Raw genomic sequence first — 17,814 nt, 5'->3', positions numbered from 1 at the left:
GACCGTGGCGGCGTGACGTCACTGAGCGATGTGAGTGGTCATATCGCTCAGTGTGTACGGGCGGCTGCCGACCGCCCGGCAGGGGAAACAGTAGACGAAGTTGCTCATAGAGCGACGTCGTCTAGTGTGTATGGACCTTTACGGTTCGATCCAGTTAGGTACGAGTTGGGTCCTGCAAGGGTGAACTCACTGCAAATATCAATCCAATTGCAAACTTACATTAATTTCTCATACGTCCTAGAGGATGCTGGGGTTCCAAAAGGACCATGGGGTATAGATGGGATCCGCAGGAGACATGGGCACACTATAAGACTTTGAATGGGTGTGAACTGGCTCCTCCCTCCAGACTTCAGTTAGACTCTGTGCCCAGAGGAGACTGGACACACACTAGGGGAGCTCTCCTGAGTTTCTCTGAAAAGACTTTGTTAGGTTTATTATTTTCAGGGAGACCTGCTGGCTACAGGCTCCCTGCATCGTGGGAGTGAGGGAAGAGAAGCAGACCTACTTCTTCTGAGTTAAGGGCTCTGCTTCTTAGGCTACTGGACACCATTAGCTCCAGAGGGTTCGATCACTTGGTGCGCCTAGCTGCTCGTTCCCGGAGCCGCGCTGTCACCTCCCTCACAAAGCCAGAAGAAAGAATCCGGCTGAATATTAGAAAAACAGAAGACTTCAGTGACGGCAGAAGACTTCAGAGTCTGAGGTACCATTTGCGCGCCATTGCTCCCACATACAAGCGGCACTACAAGGGTGCAGGGCGCAGGGGGGGGGCGCCCTGGGCAGCAATATACCTCACAATATAAGGCTGGCAAAGATGTATACAGTGCATAGGCACTGTATACGGACCCCCGCCAGTATAAAAATATAAATAGATAGCGGGGCTGAAGCGCGCCGAGAAGGGGGCGTGGCTTAGCCCTCACAACTCTATACAGCGCCATTTTCTCCTCACAGAGATGCTGGGCCCGCCAAAACACTGTTAAACACCTAACAGTGTAAAATGAGGGAGGGGGGCACAGTTATGTAGTGCAATATAGGTTCAACCATGAGGCACTATAGATATATGTATATAATGTGCGTGTGTACAAGGAGTTGGTTAGAGTTTTCTGTGGTTTCCCTGTCAGAAATCTGCCCATGTTAGCAATGTTGGTGGATGTTTAGTACACGTGTGTCGACATGTGTGAGTGATCTACCACAAACAGATATGGGTATCCCTCTGTCGGCATTGCCGACTCCAGATGGTACTTGATTCATGAGATTAAGTGTCAGCGTGTCCGTAGTGGTAAGCTTTGCCAAAGTAAGCACTGTTTAGGGAACACAGATGTATGTGGGTGACCCTGTCGGCACCAACTATTATGACTGGGTGTAAAATTATATAAAAAAAAACAACAAAAAAAACAAACCTATACCTGTAGGTATATATATATATATATATATATATATATATATATATATATATATATATATATATATATATGTATGGTACGTTGCAGTGAGCTGTAGCTCGAGCACAGACGTGATAGTATTTGTGGGGGCATCCTAGTGAAATTAGGTATATGTTTCCCTCAGATCCCTCGGGGTCACAAAAATGTTTTTTTTGCCCAGTCACTACTCCCTGTTGTTGACACGAATACTATATTCTATGTCGGCCATAAGGTTTCCTGATTAGATCCACAACATTGGCATTCAGTACATGTTCATACACATTCAGAACACATAAATGTCACTAGGGACCCTGATGTTCCTGACAGATTTTATATATATATATATATATATATATAAAAGATGTGTGTATATATAGATGTATGTGTATATATGTGTATTTAAATGTGTACATTTATATTACTATTTATTATGAATGCTGAAGTAAAGTTATTCCTTCTCATGTGCTGGTCACTCTGTTGATGAAGCTCTAGGTCAGCAGTGACAAGATGGTCTCGAATCCTCACGAGGAGTCCGAGTGTTTATTCTTCTCCCGCCGTGGATAGAATAAAGTGCATGTCTACACGGGGCCCGGTCACCAAGGATTGTATACAGGAAGCTAAGTTATAATTTTAATTATATGCTTTGATGATATTTGCATTACATACGCATGGAGGTGTGCTTGTATTCAAAGATGGTCGGTTACCTTGTTATCCGATATAATTACCCTGGGGAGAAATGGGATATTCCTTGGGTCTTATCTGGAACATTGCAGCATGCTGCCGTGCGACTACAAGAGGTATGCACTGACTCCGAGAAATACTGGAGTATCTTCCCTATGAAGGGATAATCTGGTTTGGGGATGGCTTGGTTAAGTTGATCTCTGCAGATACCACTGGTAAGTCTACCATCCTGAGCTATGTTCCCTCACAACGGTTGGTGACGCATTTTTTTGTGGGATGCAGTCATTTTGACCGGTTGGATACCGTTTTGTTTTCCCCTTCTTTGAAGGTGAAAAGGTAAGAGGTCTGCGGCCTTTTCAAGTTCGCAGAAGGAGAGATACCACATCCACCGCAGATTGCTGGGTCTATCTTGCTGGAGCCCACACCGGTGGGACCTCGTCTAATACTCCTCAGTCAGTCCTGGAATGGACTTGACACAGTGGGGTAAATTTACTAAGATTCGTATTTTCCCGTTTGAGGTCAAAGTTCAATCACGAATGACATCGAAAGTGTAAATATGCAACTTTTTGAATTGATTACGACTAATTTACTAAGCTGCCGTATTCTGCATTTTCGGGTTTTCCGATGTCGATGTCATTCGTTTTTTTTGGCAGTGTTTTACGTGAGTGACTTGTAAAACACTGCCGACTTTAATACAATGAATCTCGGCCGGATCTGAGAGATCCGTGCTGGGCTTCATTGTGCACCTTGTAAAAAATAAATAAATGTTTAAATGTAAAAAAAAAATTGCGTGGGGTCCCCCCTCCTAAGGCAAACCAGCCTCGGGCTCTTTGAGCCGATCCTGGTTGCAGAAATATGGGGGAAAAATGGACAGGGGTTCCCCCATATTTAAACAACCAGCATCGGGCTCTGCGCCTGGTCCTGGTTCCAAAAATACGGGGGACAAAAAGCGTAGGGGTCCCCCGTATTTTTGAAACCAGCACCGGGCTCCACTAGCTGGACAGATAATGCCACAGCCGGGGGTCACTTTTATACAGTGCCTTGCGGCCGTGGCATCAAATATCCAACTAGTCACCCCTGGCCGGGGTACCCTGGGGGAGTGGGGACCCCTTCAATCAAGGGGTCCCCCCCCCCCCAGCCATCCAATGGGCTGCGGATGGGGGGCTGATAGCCTTTGTGAAAAGTGTTTGATATTGTTTTTAGTAGCAGTACTACAAGGCCCAGCAAGCCTCCCCCGCAAGCTGGTACTTGGAGAACCATAAGTACCAGCATGCGGCGGAAAAACGGGCCCGCTGGTACCTGTAGTACTACTACTAAAAAATACCCCAATAAAGACATCACACACACACCTTGAAAGTATAACTTTAATACATACATGCACACCAACATACATACATACATACTTACCTATGTTCCCACGCAGGTCGGTCCTCTTCTCCAGTAGAATCCATGGTGTACCTGTAGAAAAAATTATACTCGCATAATCCATGGTTGAAGGCTCCTCTGCTTATAATCCTTTTGTAATCCACGTACTTGAAAAAATAAAAAAACGGATACCCGACCACGAACTGAAAGGGGACCCATGTTTTCACATGGGACCCCTTTCCCCGAATGCCAGAAACCCACTCTGACTGATGTCTAAGCGGGTTTCTTCAGCCAATCAGGGAGCGCCACGTTGTGGCACCCTCCTGATTGGCTGTGTGCTCCTGTACTGTCTGACAGGCGGCACACGGCAGTGTTACAATGTAGCGCCTATGCGCTCCATTGTAACCAATGGTGGGAACTTTGTGGTCAGCGGTGAGGTCACTTTCGGTCAACCGCTGACTACAAAGTTCCCACCATTGGTTACAATGGAGCGCATAGGCACTACATTGTAACACTGCCGTGTGCCGCCTGTCAGACAGTACAGGAGCACACAGCCGATCAGGAGGGTGCCACAACGTGGCGCTCCCTGATTGGCTGAAGAAACCCACTTAGACATCAGTCAGAGTGGGTTTCTGGCATTCGGGGAAAGGGGTCCCATGTGAAAACATGGGTCCCCTTTCAGTTCGTGGTCGGGTATCCGTTTTTTTTATTTTTTCAAGTACGTGGATTACAAAAGGATTACAAGCAGAGGAGCCTTCAACCATGGATTATGTGAGTATAATTTTTTCTACAGGTACACCATGGATTCTACTGGAGAAGAGGACCGACCTGCGTGGGAACATAGGTAAGTATGTATGTATGTTGGTGTGCATGTATGTATTAAAGTTATACTTTCAAGGTGTGTGTGTGATGTCTTTATTGGGGTATTTTTTTAGTAGTTGTACTACAGGTACCAGCGGGCCCGTTTTTCCGCCGCATGCTGGTACTTGTGGTTCTCCAAGTACCAGCTTGCGGGGGAGGCTTGCTGGGCCTTGTAGTACTGCTACTAAAAACAATATCAAACACTTTTCACAAAGGCTATCAGCCCCCCATCCGCAGCCCATTGGATGGGGGGGACAGCCTCGGGCTTCACCCCTGGCCCTTGGGTGGCTGGGGGGGGGGGGGGGGGGGGCCTTGATTGAAGGGGTCCCCACTCCCCCAGGGTACCCCGACCAGGGGTGACTAGTTGGATATTTGATGCCACGGCCGCAAGGCACTGTATAAAAGTGACCCCCGGCTGTGGCATTATCTGTCCAGCCAGTGGTGCCCGGTGCTGGTTTCAAAAATACGGGGGACCCCTACGCTTTTTGTCCCCCGTATTTTTGGAACCAGGACCAGGCGCAGAGCCCGGTGCTGGTTGCTTAAATATGGGGGAACCCCTGTCAATTTTTTTCCCATATCTTTGCAACCAGGGCCGGCTCAAAGAGCCCGAGGCTGGTTTGGTTTAGGAGGGGGGACCCCACGCATTTTTTTTTGTGAAAAATTACAACATTTCCCACCCCTTCCCACTGATAAACATGCACGGATCTCATGGATCCGTGCATGCCTATACAAACACGGGATAAAAAAGCAGGTCTGTTTTTTTTTAGCACTTTTTCACGATTTGTATTTTAGCACGGCAGTGTTTGGCTATTGTCAGGAGTGTTTGTGTTTTGCACTTTTTAGTAAATGACCGATTTCTACCAAATTGCAGGCGTATTTGACCGATGGTGTATTGATTCGTGATTTTTTCCAAGGACTTCCAAAATATTACGAATGCCCTCATCACTGCCGTGATTTTTGCTTAGTAAATTACCGAGATGACACTTTGAAGAAAAAACGGCATCTCTGTCAAAATCGGGACCTTAGTAAATATACCCCAGTGAGTTAAGAATACAGTCCATAGTGGGACATACTCGAGTTTCCAGATGATTCCCCTCGCTGATTTTTAGAATAGATCTTGCCGATTTTCCTCTGGACGGGGAGGTAGTATGCGACGCCATACAAGGGTTGGTTCAGGATCAGGACATTGTCCTGCTGTCGCTGTCATACAAAAAAAAAGGGAATAAGCTGTTATTCAGGCTTTTTCGTGCTTCTGAGACCGGACAGCTCGGTCAGAACAATCCCAAAAAGATTTTTTCTTAAGAAGTTGAACTACAAGTTGGAATCTCTCAGGGCAGGGATTTCCGACCTGTAAAAGAAGAAAGAGGGTTTAAATGCGGTGTCATCCGCATTAAGCTTACCTGTTTTTGCTATTCAGGATTGTCATTTCACCAGAGTGAGGGTGGTATGATGGTTTCCTTCTATAGTAAGAGCCATTATTTTTCTGTACTGGGACGCTCTCCTGACTGCGGCGAGGTCAAGGAACAAATGGTACAATTCGTTGTTTCTCTGACAGTTCTTCAACACAAAGAATCGCTGTTGATCCCAACGACGCAGGAGGTCGGAGTTGGGAATAAGTTTAGATACTGATCAGTTAAGAGTTTGTTTTTTCCTGTGGAAAGAGATCTGATGATCCAGAGTCGGATCAGGTTTGCAACAGTGTAAACCCGTCGATACCTTCCGTTGATGCGGAAGATGGTTGCGGCCTACAAGGCCAATCGGTGAGCAGGTCAAATGCCAGAGTTGTTTGCAGGACCAGTTGGACATATGGTCCGAGTCTTACCTGCACATGCACGGAAGATATTCCTATTTTCCAGGACCAGGATATCTCTCTTGTGGTGGCTTCACAGTTCTCACCTCCTAGAGGGACGACGGTTCGGGATCCAGGATTAGATCCTGGTGTCCATGTCCGAGGGAAGAATTTCCAAGGGGAAAGGTCAAGCCGGGAAGCTTGCCTGCAATAAGCATTCTTGGATTAAGAACTATTTACAACAGAACATCTGCTTCGTGTTCTGCACGTCTTAATTCTGTCGGACGACTAAACGGCAGTGGCGTAAGTAAGCCACAAGGGCGGAATGAGGAGCAAAGCGGAAATGGTAGAAGCCACAAAAGTTTCCGTTGAGCGGAAAGGCATGTAAGCGCTCTATTAGAGGTCATCGTTCCGGGTGAAGACAACGGAGAAATAGATTTCCTCAGCAGACACGATCTCCATCCAGGAGAGTGGGGTCTTCATCAAGAAGTTCACAGAAGTGACAAGTCTTTGGGGAATTCCTCGATTAGATGTGAGGGCGTTTCGCCTCAACAAGAAACTTCAGAGATATTGTACCAGGTCAAGGGACACTCAAGCTATAGCAGTGGACCCCCTCGTGACACCTTGGGTGTTTCAGTCGGTCTATGTGTTCCATCCACTTTCACTCTTTCCGAAGGTGATACCCATAAGAAAACCAAAGGTTCAGGCGATCCTCATTGTTCCGGTCTAGCCAAGGAGGGCTTGGTATCCAGATCTTCAAGACTTACTCATAGAAGATCCCTGGCCTCTTCCTCTAAGAGTGGTCCTGTTACAGCAAGGACAGGGCGTGTTCCAAGATTTACCGGGGCTGCGTTTGACGGCTTGGCGGTTGAACTACATATCCTAGCCCGAAAGGGTATTGCCGGTGACGTCATTTCCACATTGCTTTAGGCTAGGAAAGAAGTAACGGCGAAGCTTTACCACCGTATTTGGAGGAAGTATGTGTCTTGGTGTGAATCCAAGAAGGCTCCTATGGAAGAATTTCAGCTGGGTCGTTTTCTCCATTTTTTGCAAGCAGGTGTGGATGCAGGCCTAACGTTGGGCTCCATTAAAGTGCAAGTTTCGGCCTTATCAATTTTCTTTAAAAAAAAGAATGGGCCACCTTTCCAGAAGTTCGGACTTTCGTGAAAGGAGTGCTGCACATCCAACCTCCATTTGTGGCACCATGGAACCTTACTGGGGTGTTGCAGTTTCTTATGTCACACTGGTTGGAACCTTTACGGAAGGTAAAAATTTCTCACTTGGAAAGTGGTCATGCTATTGGCATTGGCGTCCGCAAGGCGGGTGTCGGAATTGGCGGCTTTGTCTCACAAGAGCCCTCTTTGATCTTCCTTGTGGATAGAGCGGAATTGAGAAATTGGCAACAATTTCTGCCTAATGTGGTTTCTGCGTTTCACAGGAACCAGCCTATTGTGGTGCCTAGGGCTACTTAAGCCTTGGCTGATTCGAAGTCTCTTGATGTAGTCAGAGCTTTGAGTATTTATGTCGCCAGAACGGCTCAGATTGGGGAAACTGATGCTCTGTTTATCCTGTATGCTCTCAACAATTGTGGGGCCCCTGCTTCTAAGCAGACTGTTACATGCTGGATCTGTGATACGATTCTGCATGCTCATTCTACGGCTGGCTGGCCAGTACCGAAGTCGGGGAAGGCCCATTCTACCAGGAAGGTGGGCTCTTCTTGGGGCAGATGCCCGGGGAATCTTGGCGTTTCAACTTTGCCGAGCAGCTACTTGGTCGGGTTCAAACACTTTTCCTAAGTTCTACAAGTTTGATACCCTGACTGCTGAGGACCTCAGGTTTGCTCAATCGGTGCTGCAGAGTTGTCCGTACTCTCCCGCCCGGTCTGGAGCTTTGGTATAAACCCTATGGTCCTTTTGGAACCCCAGCATCCTCTAGGACGTATGAGAAAATAGGATTTTAATACCTACCGGTAAATCCTTTTCTCTTAGTCCGTAGAGGATGCTGGGCGCCCGTCCCAGTGCGTACTGTATCTGCAGCTATTGGTTGTCGTTACACTCATGTGGTGTTTATTTGCAGTCAAGTCTGTGGCTGCGGTTATTCATGCCATGACATGCGATATGTGATTATCGGTCATGGTACACACAGGTTGTGTTACGTTTTCGGTCAGCATATTGCTGTATGGTTTTTCCATGTCGTCAGCTGGTGTTGAATTGAATGCCACGTTCTGCGGCATGTTCGAGGTGTGAGCTGGTATGAACAAATTGGGGGGTGTGGCACTGCGCTAATGGAGAATTCTATAATTCGCTATATCTAAAATGCTGCTGTAGGGAGATGTGGAATCACTACCTAGTCCCACTCTATAAACACAAGGTACAAAAATATATCCCCAGCACAAGCTAGAGCGAATGGAAACAATATCACAATAAATGGTATATATTTTCTTTATTTTAAAAAGGTAAGTATTGCAAAACTGGCATTTGGTCAAAGGTCTTTATATCTCTAAATAAGTTTGGCTTAAATAAATAAAATTGTACTTGTAAAGTGTACGGGAAAAGTACTTAGCCTATTACCGGTAAACGTACAAACAAATGACACACAACAAAAAACCTAAAAACATATAATGAAATAATGCCCGAAATGGGTATATATGAAGGCTTTGTTCCTAAATTTCTGTATCCGGATAGAAGGTATAACACCTGTAGTAGAAGATCAGGTGCTTATATACACAGGGGGTGCACAAATCTGCGGCTTACTCCCTCTGGTTCCAAAATCACTTCGGAGTCCGCCGGCGGATATCCCGTCACGCCTAGCGCTGAACGGCAGTGTGCGGGATCGATTCGATCTGGGATCTACGCGTTTCACCTTACCAACAAGGCTTCTTCAGGATTGCAGATGACCATCTATCCGCCGGCGGACTCCGGATTCACTCGTCAGTGGGAGCACTGGACACCAGGGGACCTATTTGGAAGACCTGTATCTGCATGGGACATTAACACCTGGGGAGCCTGCTTTCTGTATTTATGGACTCAGAGATAATAGTGACTTACTTATCCTGATCTTCCATTGGCCGCACAAAATATAAGCAGCTACATTATAGAAGTGATTTTGGAACCAGAGGGAGTAAGCCGCAGATTTGTGCACCCCCTGTGTATATAAGCACCTGATCTTCTACTACAGGTGTTATACCTTCTATCCGGATACAGAAATTTAGGAACAAAGCCTTCATATATACCCATTTCGGGCATTATTTCATTATATGTTTTTATGCTTTTTGTTGTGTGTCATTTGTTTGTACGTTTACCGGTAATAGGCTAAGTACTTTTCCCGTACACTTTACAAGTACAATTTTATTTATTTAAGCCAAACTTATTTAGAGATATAAAGACCTTTGACCAAATGCCAGTTTTGCAATACTTACCTTTTTAAAATAAAGAAAATATATACCATTTATTGTGATATTGTTTCCATTCGCTCTAGCTTGCGCTGGGGATATATTTTTGTACCGTGAGCTGGTATGACACTCACCGTGTTTAAACTATAAATTCTTTCCTCAAAATGTCCGTCTCTCTGGGCACAGATTTCTAACTGAAGTCTGGAGGAGGGGCATAGAGGGAGGAGCCAGTTCACACCCATTCAAAGTCTTATAGTGTGCCCATGTCTCCTGCGGATCCCGTCTATACCCCATGGTCCTTTTGGAACCCAGGATCCTCTACGGACTAAGAGAAAAGGATTTACCAGTAGGTATTAAAATCCTATTTTTCAACATGAAATTTGCGTATTTTTGTGTGCACTCCACTGAGCAAATGTAAAGATACGTAACATCTTTATTACCAAAACCTCTGCTACACCCCACCCAATGAATAATCATGCACTTCAAGGGTTTAAATAGCATAATTTGGGCAGTACGGTTGGTGTAATAGTTAGCATAACTGCCTCACAGCACTAAGGTCATAGGTTCGATTCCCACCATGGCTCTAACTGTGTGGAGTTTGCATATTCTCCCTGTACTTGCGTGGGTTTCCTCCGGGTACTCCGTTTTCCTCCCAAAATCCAAAAATATACTGGTAGATTAATTGGCTCCCTACAAAATTAACCCTAGGGTGAATGTGTGTGTGTGTGTGTGTGTGTGTGTGTGTGTGTGTGTACATGTGGTAGGGAATATAGATTATAAGCTCCTCTGGGGCAGGGACTGATGTGAATGGTCAAGTATTCTCTGTAAAGTGCTGCGGAATATGTGTGCGCTATATAAATAACTGGTAATAAATAATAATAAATAATAATTTGGCCAATAAATACATGCCCGTTTTCAGGTGAATGTCTTTACAAATTTGTATAAAAAGTAAACACACACAAAATACTATACAGATATTTTTCTGTACCCCAAAATGTTGAGAAGACTTTAATTTTTAACTATTAATAAAAATCATCAATTTGACACCTTTTAAAAACCGCCAGTACTTTCCTTATGGTCACTATTAGCCTTCTATATGGTCCTGCTCATTTGTAATTTTTTGGGGTTCCAGGATGGTTTCCTCACTTTTCATTCACTTCCCCCAGGTTGCATTTTGTAGAAAAGTCATGCAACTTCACTGTGACTGCCGCAAATTGCCATTTCTTATTGGATCTCGTGTTTCTCGGGTGCATGCATTCTGGAACAAACTCGCCTCTAATTGGATTGATCCTTAGCGAAGAAAAATATATTTAAACATTCTCTGCAGACACACCTCTGGAGCTCACTGCTGACCACTTACAGTACATTAGCAATAAACAAAACCATACTTGTGTAAAAAGAATTCCTCGATGATAGGGTTGTAATAAGCATCACTCATTTCATTTACAGCAGAAGAAATGCTGGATCCATCATCTTCTAAGCATTTTTCAACAGAAATGTTGTGCTGGTTTTGTCTAGGTTTCCGAAACCACTTGGGTCATATTCCCACTCTTGCCAGGGATAGGTCTTTTGTTCTTTACCTGTAGACCATAGCAGTGACTGCCAGCGATAACCCCTCTGGTGGTATGTTCCAGTGGCGGCAGTATGTGCTCAGTTATCTCAACATAACCATCTTCTACTACTCACCCTCACAGTTTGATCTAAGGCCACCAAATTGGCCATGCGAATGACTGACTTATACACCTTTCAGACCGCCAGCTTGTAACCTGGGTTAATGCACATGAGTACGCAGTAACCCGGGTTGCTGTGCGGTCTGAAAGGGCCCAGGGAAAATATCCCGGGTCGAGCGGCCAGGGTTGAATATGGCTTCAACCTGGGTCGCTGTGCGGTGTCGATGCGACCCATTTCCTGTTCACACTTTATGGACGGGCTGCACTTGGAGATCATCTGACCAATCCACTCCTGTCATTTTTCAATCACCAGGGTCTATTCATGTAGCAGGGAAAAGCCCTGTTTCACGAAGCACTACAGAAAACAGGGCTACACTGCTTTGTTGCATTCAGAAAGAGGGTTTCTGCGGAGAAGTTACGGATTTCTCCTGCGGTACCCCAGCTCCATATCAGGATTGTTTCCCCATACAGTAGTATCCGCTTTCTGGATTGCATCTTACATTTTCTTTTGTTATCTCAGTCTGCTGAGGTGATAAAAGCATTGAAGACTACGTTCTTCTTACCGCCCCTTTACTGACACCTGGCTAATCAGAAGTGCCCCAAGCAAGAGGGCTGCATGGAGCTGAGGCTGGGCAGAGATATCAGGCTGTCCAGCTGAGGTGGATCGCTGCATGCAGAGGAGAAGGTGCGGGCGGCTCTTTTTCAAACTGTTTTGAGTTTTTGCTGTGTAGCCCACGTGTTATCAACTATCCCATCTGTGCCCATCCCAGCGTATGTGAAGTCAGCCCTATACTTACCAATATTATGATATCTCGATGTACCGCACTTAGGAGCTCATTTGCTGGTACTTTATCTCTGTCCACTTTATCTCCATCCAAGGCTTAGTAATTAGACCCCTAAATCTCTCTTCACTTTATCACTCCCCAAGGTTTAGCACATCTGTCCCATAGTGAGTACTAAGCTGAATTTCCAACATTAATATTCTAATTCTTAAAATTACCGGGAGATCAACAAACCTTAAAGCAAATGAATGGGAATTTTACCTTTTCGGTCTTCTAACTTCGGCTTAAATAATGCAATATACTGTACATCCATTATTTAAGGTGCACATACAGATGTGTCTAGCCTCAATATGCCACATAGTGGGAGATGCCTGGCAGGAGTGAGCTGACAAGTCCCGTGCAACTAGCGTTGTGAGTGTTTTTTTGGCATAGAATGTGTTTGTCGCAACCCAATAGGAGCGTGTGCTGATTAATTTGATATGTGACACTTGTATATCTGTGTACGACTGAGCCTGTACATGAAGCATAACAGAACTTAAGGGTACATGTACTAAGCAGTGATAAAAGTGGAGAAGTGAGCCAGTGGAGTAGTTGCCCACGGCAACCAATCAGCTGCCCTGTATATGTTTATAGTTTGCAAATTATAAATGTTACGTTGATGCTGATTGGTTGCCATGGGCAACTTCTCCACTGGCATAGGTTTAGGCTGCAGAGGGAAGGTTAGGGTTAGGCTGTGGGAAGGTGGGGTTAGATTTAGGCTGCGGGGAGAGGGGGTTTAGGTTTTGGCACTCCTGGGCAGATTTGGGGTTAGGCTGCAGGGGAGGGAGGGTTAGGTTTAGGCTACAGTAAACGAGGGTTAGGGGGTGAGCGGTAGCATGCTTACCCAACCCCTTATCGAGATTCTAAGCAGTGGAATGCTGCGGTTGGTATGCATCCCGACCGCTGGCATTTCAGCTCCAACCCATCTGGAACATAAAGATTGTTCTGGATGCAGGGTTTGACTGGCCCACAGGGGTACAGGGGAAACCCCTGGTGGACCCCATTGCTTGGGAGTCTTCCTCCTCTTCCTCTAGGAATCAGGTTCCAGACTGTGTACATAAATTATACATATGTTACCTTACACTGCACAGGACTGTGGTGTATTCTCTACAGTGCACTCCTGTTATTAATCTGGTACATTATCATGCATGCACTATTAGCATTTATTGACAATATATATTTATCAAAGGGCCCAGACCATGCACTCTCTAATGGATTACCAAACCTCTGCGGCGGTTCACCACACCCCTAAACATGGGCCCCTGCCACTGCATTCCCACGGTGGGCCCTTGATGCTCCAGTCCGACACTGTCTGGATGTATATAATGTATAGGGATTAATCACCCAATATATACAGTAGGTCAGTTCAAATGCAACTCTCCGTTCTGTTTGGTTTGATAAATAAATGTGGTTTTCTTCCTGGATGGTGTGGTGCTTTCCTTGGATCTTAATGATACTGTATTTGTGCTAGTCTGTTTTGGAATTGCCTGAGCATATACAGCATCTATTGTGATCAATACATCCAGTTTAGGGTTATTGCCATATTTCTTTGTGGATTTGATCAATCCCATTGTTGTTTTCATCATTGATGCTATTACGGTATCTCTACTCAAACGAAAATAACAATTTTATTATTAATGATAGTAATAATAATAATAATTAATAAATGGTATTGGCAAGTCCTGTCTATGGTGTTTTGCAGTAAAATAAAAGTAGAAGTGGTTTGAAATACTGTGTTAATTGAGTTTACTTTGATCAATGTGCTCTTTAATGGGAAAATTATTCACTACCTCAGTAGGGAATCTTCTTCAAATATATACTTTAGGGAATTCAATAGAAAACAATGTATATACAGGGTATTCTTATTTTTAAACAAAAGTCTAATATGTGCTGGAATCTGTATAAGTGGCTATACTCACAAGTTAAATGTATTTTTGAGTGTCTTCTCTGTTTTCACTTTAGTGCTGCCTGCAGTAGCTTAGCTGAAGAGAGGCCTGGATATCTGTTTTGCCTACCGGAGCTCGGATTCCTCAGCTCTCCGGTGCATGGCAGCCTGCTTTCCCCGCTGACTCCTGCCAAGCTGGACCCCTCCGAATTCTGTGAGGAGGCTGCCACATATCCCCCAGTGTTCCCCAGTGGACACCAAGCGACTGCAATCAAACCTACACCACAGTACAATGAAACTCCAATAACATCAGTGGAAAGCAACCATTATGTCAAAGATGCATCTACAATCACAGGTGAGAAACCCTGTGGCTACCTGATACTGGATGCTATTATGCCAACACCATTACTGCCAAAAAGTCTTAACAACGAAAAAGGGTAGTTCTTGGTGCTGGCATTACCCCTACCAACAGTGCTGTAAACCATAGTTTGCTAACCTCCCTAATTATGCAGGAGACTCCCTGAAATAGCAGCAATCTCCCTGATCCCTGAATAGTCCATCAATCTCCCTGATTGTTGTACCTTATCCACATTATGCAGCTGTTACATTCTTAGGGGGGGGAAAGAAATCGGAGATGTATACATTCACGAGTGTGGATCATCAAACCGACAGTGTCTATGTCGACAATGTTTAAGTCAACCACTATATGTCGACAGTCACTAGGTCGACATGTGCTTGGTCAACAGGTCAAAAGGTCGACATGAGTTTTTCGGTTTTTTTTTTTTTTTTTTTTCTCCATACAGTGACCGGAAAGCCCAATTAGTGCACCATGTCCCCTCGCATGGGGCAAGGTGCCTCGCTTCGCTCGGCACAGATTACCGTTCCAATCGTAGTCCACGTGGATCGTTAAATATGAAAAAGTAAAAAAAAAAAAAAGGAAAATCTTTTGAAAAACTCATGTCGACATTTTGACCTGTCGACCTAGAAACCCTGTCGACCTTCAGACCCTGTCGACCTAGTGACTGTCGACCTATAGTGGTCGACCTAAACATTGTCGACCTAGACAGTGTTGATCTTCATACCGAATCCCTACATTCACATGGGCTCATCAGTGCCATTACCCTGCATTGGTGTCAACTTACAGTATAAGGAACCTCCTGTAAAACACAATACATGAACAAATCCTGCAAAATATCATTGTCTTTTCTTCAACAAATAACTTTGGGGCTCATTTATTTATTTATGACACGCCTCTCAGATGTAGCAGTATACGTCCGTACTGATAGGTGTTACTTTCACATCACCCTGAAATACTTTTTCAGAAGAAGGCAAGTGTGCTGTAAACTTTAATATTTTATTGTTGTAGGTCTGGAGCTCTTTGCTAGCCATATCATTAGTGAACAATAGAGGGCAATGTTCCCTTTATTCATCACATAGTCTATGACCACACGCTGTATTCTGGTCCCGTAGATGCCTTTCAAATTTACTGGAATCACAGGCTTTTCTCCTATTGTTTTAAGGACAGTGAGCATTTACAGTATATTGGGGGTCATTCCGAGTTGTTCGCTCGCAAGCTGCTTTTAGCAGCTTTGCACACGCTAAGCCGCCGCCTACTGGGAGTGAATCTTAGCATATTAAAATTGCGAACGAAAGATTAGCAGAATTGCGAATAGAAATTTCTTAGCAGTTTCTGAGTAGCTCGAGACTTACTCAGCCATTGCGATCAGTTCAGTCAGTTTCGTTCCTGGTTTGACGTCACAAACACACCCAGCGTTCGCCCAGACACTCCCCCGTTTCTTCAGACACTCCCGCGTTTTTCCCAGAAACGCCAGCGTTTTTTCGCACACGCCCAGAAAACGGCAAGTTTCCGCCCAGAAACACCCACTTCCTGTCAATCACAGTACGATCACCAGAACGATGAAAAAACCTTGTTATGCCGTGAGTAAAATACCTAACTTTTGTGTAAAATAACTAAGCGCATGCGCTCTGCGAACCTTGCGAATGCGCAGTAAGCGACTAATCGCAATACAGCGAAAATCGGCAACGAGCGAACAACTCGGAATGACCCTCTATATACTGTAGTTTGTTCTGGAAATCTGGACGACCATCGTGTCATTTGCACATTGTCTAGTGTGTACCCATCTTAAGTTTGGCGCAAAGGTGCTATGGCTTACACTACCTCCTCAAGTAATCCCTAAAACCAGACATTTAGAGGTTTTCATCTTCATTAAACCACCATTCCCATAGAACTTGTCATACTCGCTGGTACTGTGATGCTCTCATGACTTCAGGCTCAGAGTATAGGGACCTATCTAAGTGGCAGCTAGGGCAGGAATATGTAGACTAGCCAAAGGTAATGCAATGCAACAAATAAGTGTACCTCCATAAACTTAGACAGATCAGGGCTGACAACAGATGTCCAAGGCCAAGTTCAGGATATGCATTGGACTTCCAGTAACGGGAACGAGATCAGGACAACAGCAGACTGAGCAAACCCATTTATGTAGTTCAGGTCTGACAAGTAGAATACAGAAATGAAGCCAAGAAGTTATAGCAGACACAGGTGTGTATCTATCAACCGGATACCAGCAGACACGGCACGGGTATGCACAGAACAGGATAGCAAGGAAATTGTTTTAGTCAGCAAAGCTTAGCACTCCCTGCTATTTAAAGCTATGAGCACCAATCAGAATGCTCTAAAAGAAGTGGGCTCCCAGAGATAGAATAATCCTTGTGGTTATTCAGCAGCAGAGCTCCAGTTGCTAATCGGCATGCAACTAGGATGTGAAGGAAGAAGATGGCGGCTGGCTTTCAGTTTGTAAGGCACCACAGAACGTAACTACGGCTCCCAGCAATGAGGAGCTATGAATAATTAACAACCGTACCTAAATCCTCTTCCATCCCCAGAGCCTGGGTTGGTATCCACTAAAAAAGGGAAACCACAAGCGATCCGAATGTCATTTTGCCATTGTATATGTAGTGGATCTCTGTTAAAACCAAACAAAAAGTAGTCTTTGTTGTATCCTGCTACATAATGCCATCCATGTACTAAAAAAGTTCTGTAACCCACCAGGCCTGAGTGCAAGTTTGGAATCTCTGTAGTAGTAACCCAAGATCCAGCATACAATGAAGGGGGGAGGGGGATGCAAGCTCATGTGGCTCCCTAGTTAGCACTTCTTGCACGCCCAAGGTGAGTACTATATACTCTGCTTCTCAGTCTGGTATTGTGGAGTTTGGCTGTGACGTTATAGCCAAGCGCCATACTCCCAGCTTAACACTGACCTTGAGAACCAGAATCTCCTTCATGTGCTTCTCCTTCACATGAAGACAAGCAGTCAGTATCTTCTTGCAGGTCAGTGGCATGTGCTCGTCTGGAGTTGTCACAGGGGCATTGTATTCGGTGACCTCTGACCAGTGAAGCGTTAGTGAACCAGTTTTCATATTCTCTGTCAATAGTCTCTTATTTACTGACATTGCATGGCTGATAGTGCTATTGTTGCAAAGGAGAAGGAGGGCAATAGTCAGCAGTTGCAGGGAATGTAAAGGTTGTTATCTTCTGTGTAAAACTTACTAATAAAAATAATTTTTAGACATGAGATGTTAATTTTGTTAATTTAACTTTATATTTTTGATTATTCAACCAGAGTGGTATGTTTTTTTTGTTTGTTTTTCAGAGAAAACTTTAATTAACCCTTTTTTTCTAAACTGTCCTCAGATGTGTGCACAAATGGGGATGTCCCGGAGGTGGAAATTATCAGCCTGCTGCAGGAGCAGCTCCCACACTACACCCTGCGCGCGGACACCATGTTTGGATATAAACATGATGACTGGCTGCACACTCCTCTGCTGCCCCCAGACGTTCCTCTTCGCCTCACCCCAGAACAGATAGAGGAGACCCTAAAGTATTTCCGTGAGTTAGCTGTGGTGTCCACA

The 17,814-nt window shown here is 44.8% G+C and overlaps 1 protein-coding gene and 1 long non-coding RNA gene across 3 annotated transcripts in view; both read left to right on the top strand.

The window, feature by feature from the left end:
• LOC135055600 (uncharacterized) overlaps positions 1-14,049 on the top strand; it is a 96,947-nt gene extending 82,898 nt beyond the window's left edge. Inside the window, exon 4 of the long non-coding RNA XR_010243782.1 lies at positions 13,959-14,049. This is a non-coding gene — a long non-coding RNA (uncharacterized LOC135055600). The remainder of the gene's footprint in view (positions 1-13,958) is intronic.
• A 3,556-nt stretch (positions 14,050-17,605) lies between these two features.
• LOC135055599 (trafficking kinesin-binding protein 1-like) overlaps positions 17,606-17,814 on the top strand; it is a 90,929-nt gene continuing 90,720 nt past the window's right edge. For both annotated transcript variants that reach the window (XM_063959834.1, XM_063959835.1), the window contains exon 1: positions 17,606-17,791. In XM_063959834.1, coding sequence (XP_063815904.1) covers positions 17,686-17,791 — 106 coding nt within the window. In that variant the 5' untranslated portion in view covers positions 17,606-17,685. The remainder of the gene's footprint in view (positions 17,792-17,814) is intronic.

The sequence above is a fragment of the Pseudophryne corroboree genome, chromosome 3 (assembly GCF_028390025.1).
Source record: "Pseudophryne corroboree isolate aPseCor3 chromosome 3, aPseCor3.hap2, whole genome shotgun sequence".
NCBI classification, from domain to species: Eukaryota; Metazoa; Chordata; class Amphibia; order Anura; family Myobatrachidae; genus Pseudophryne; species Pseudophryne corroboree.
The sequence above is the reverse complement of the archived record's forward strand: the minus strand, read 5'-3'. Positions and strand labels throughout refer to the sequence as shown.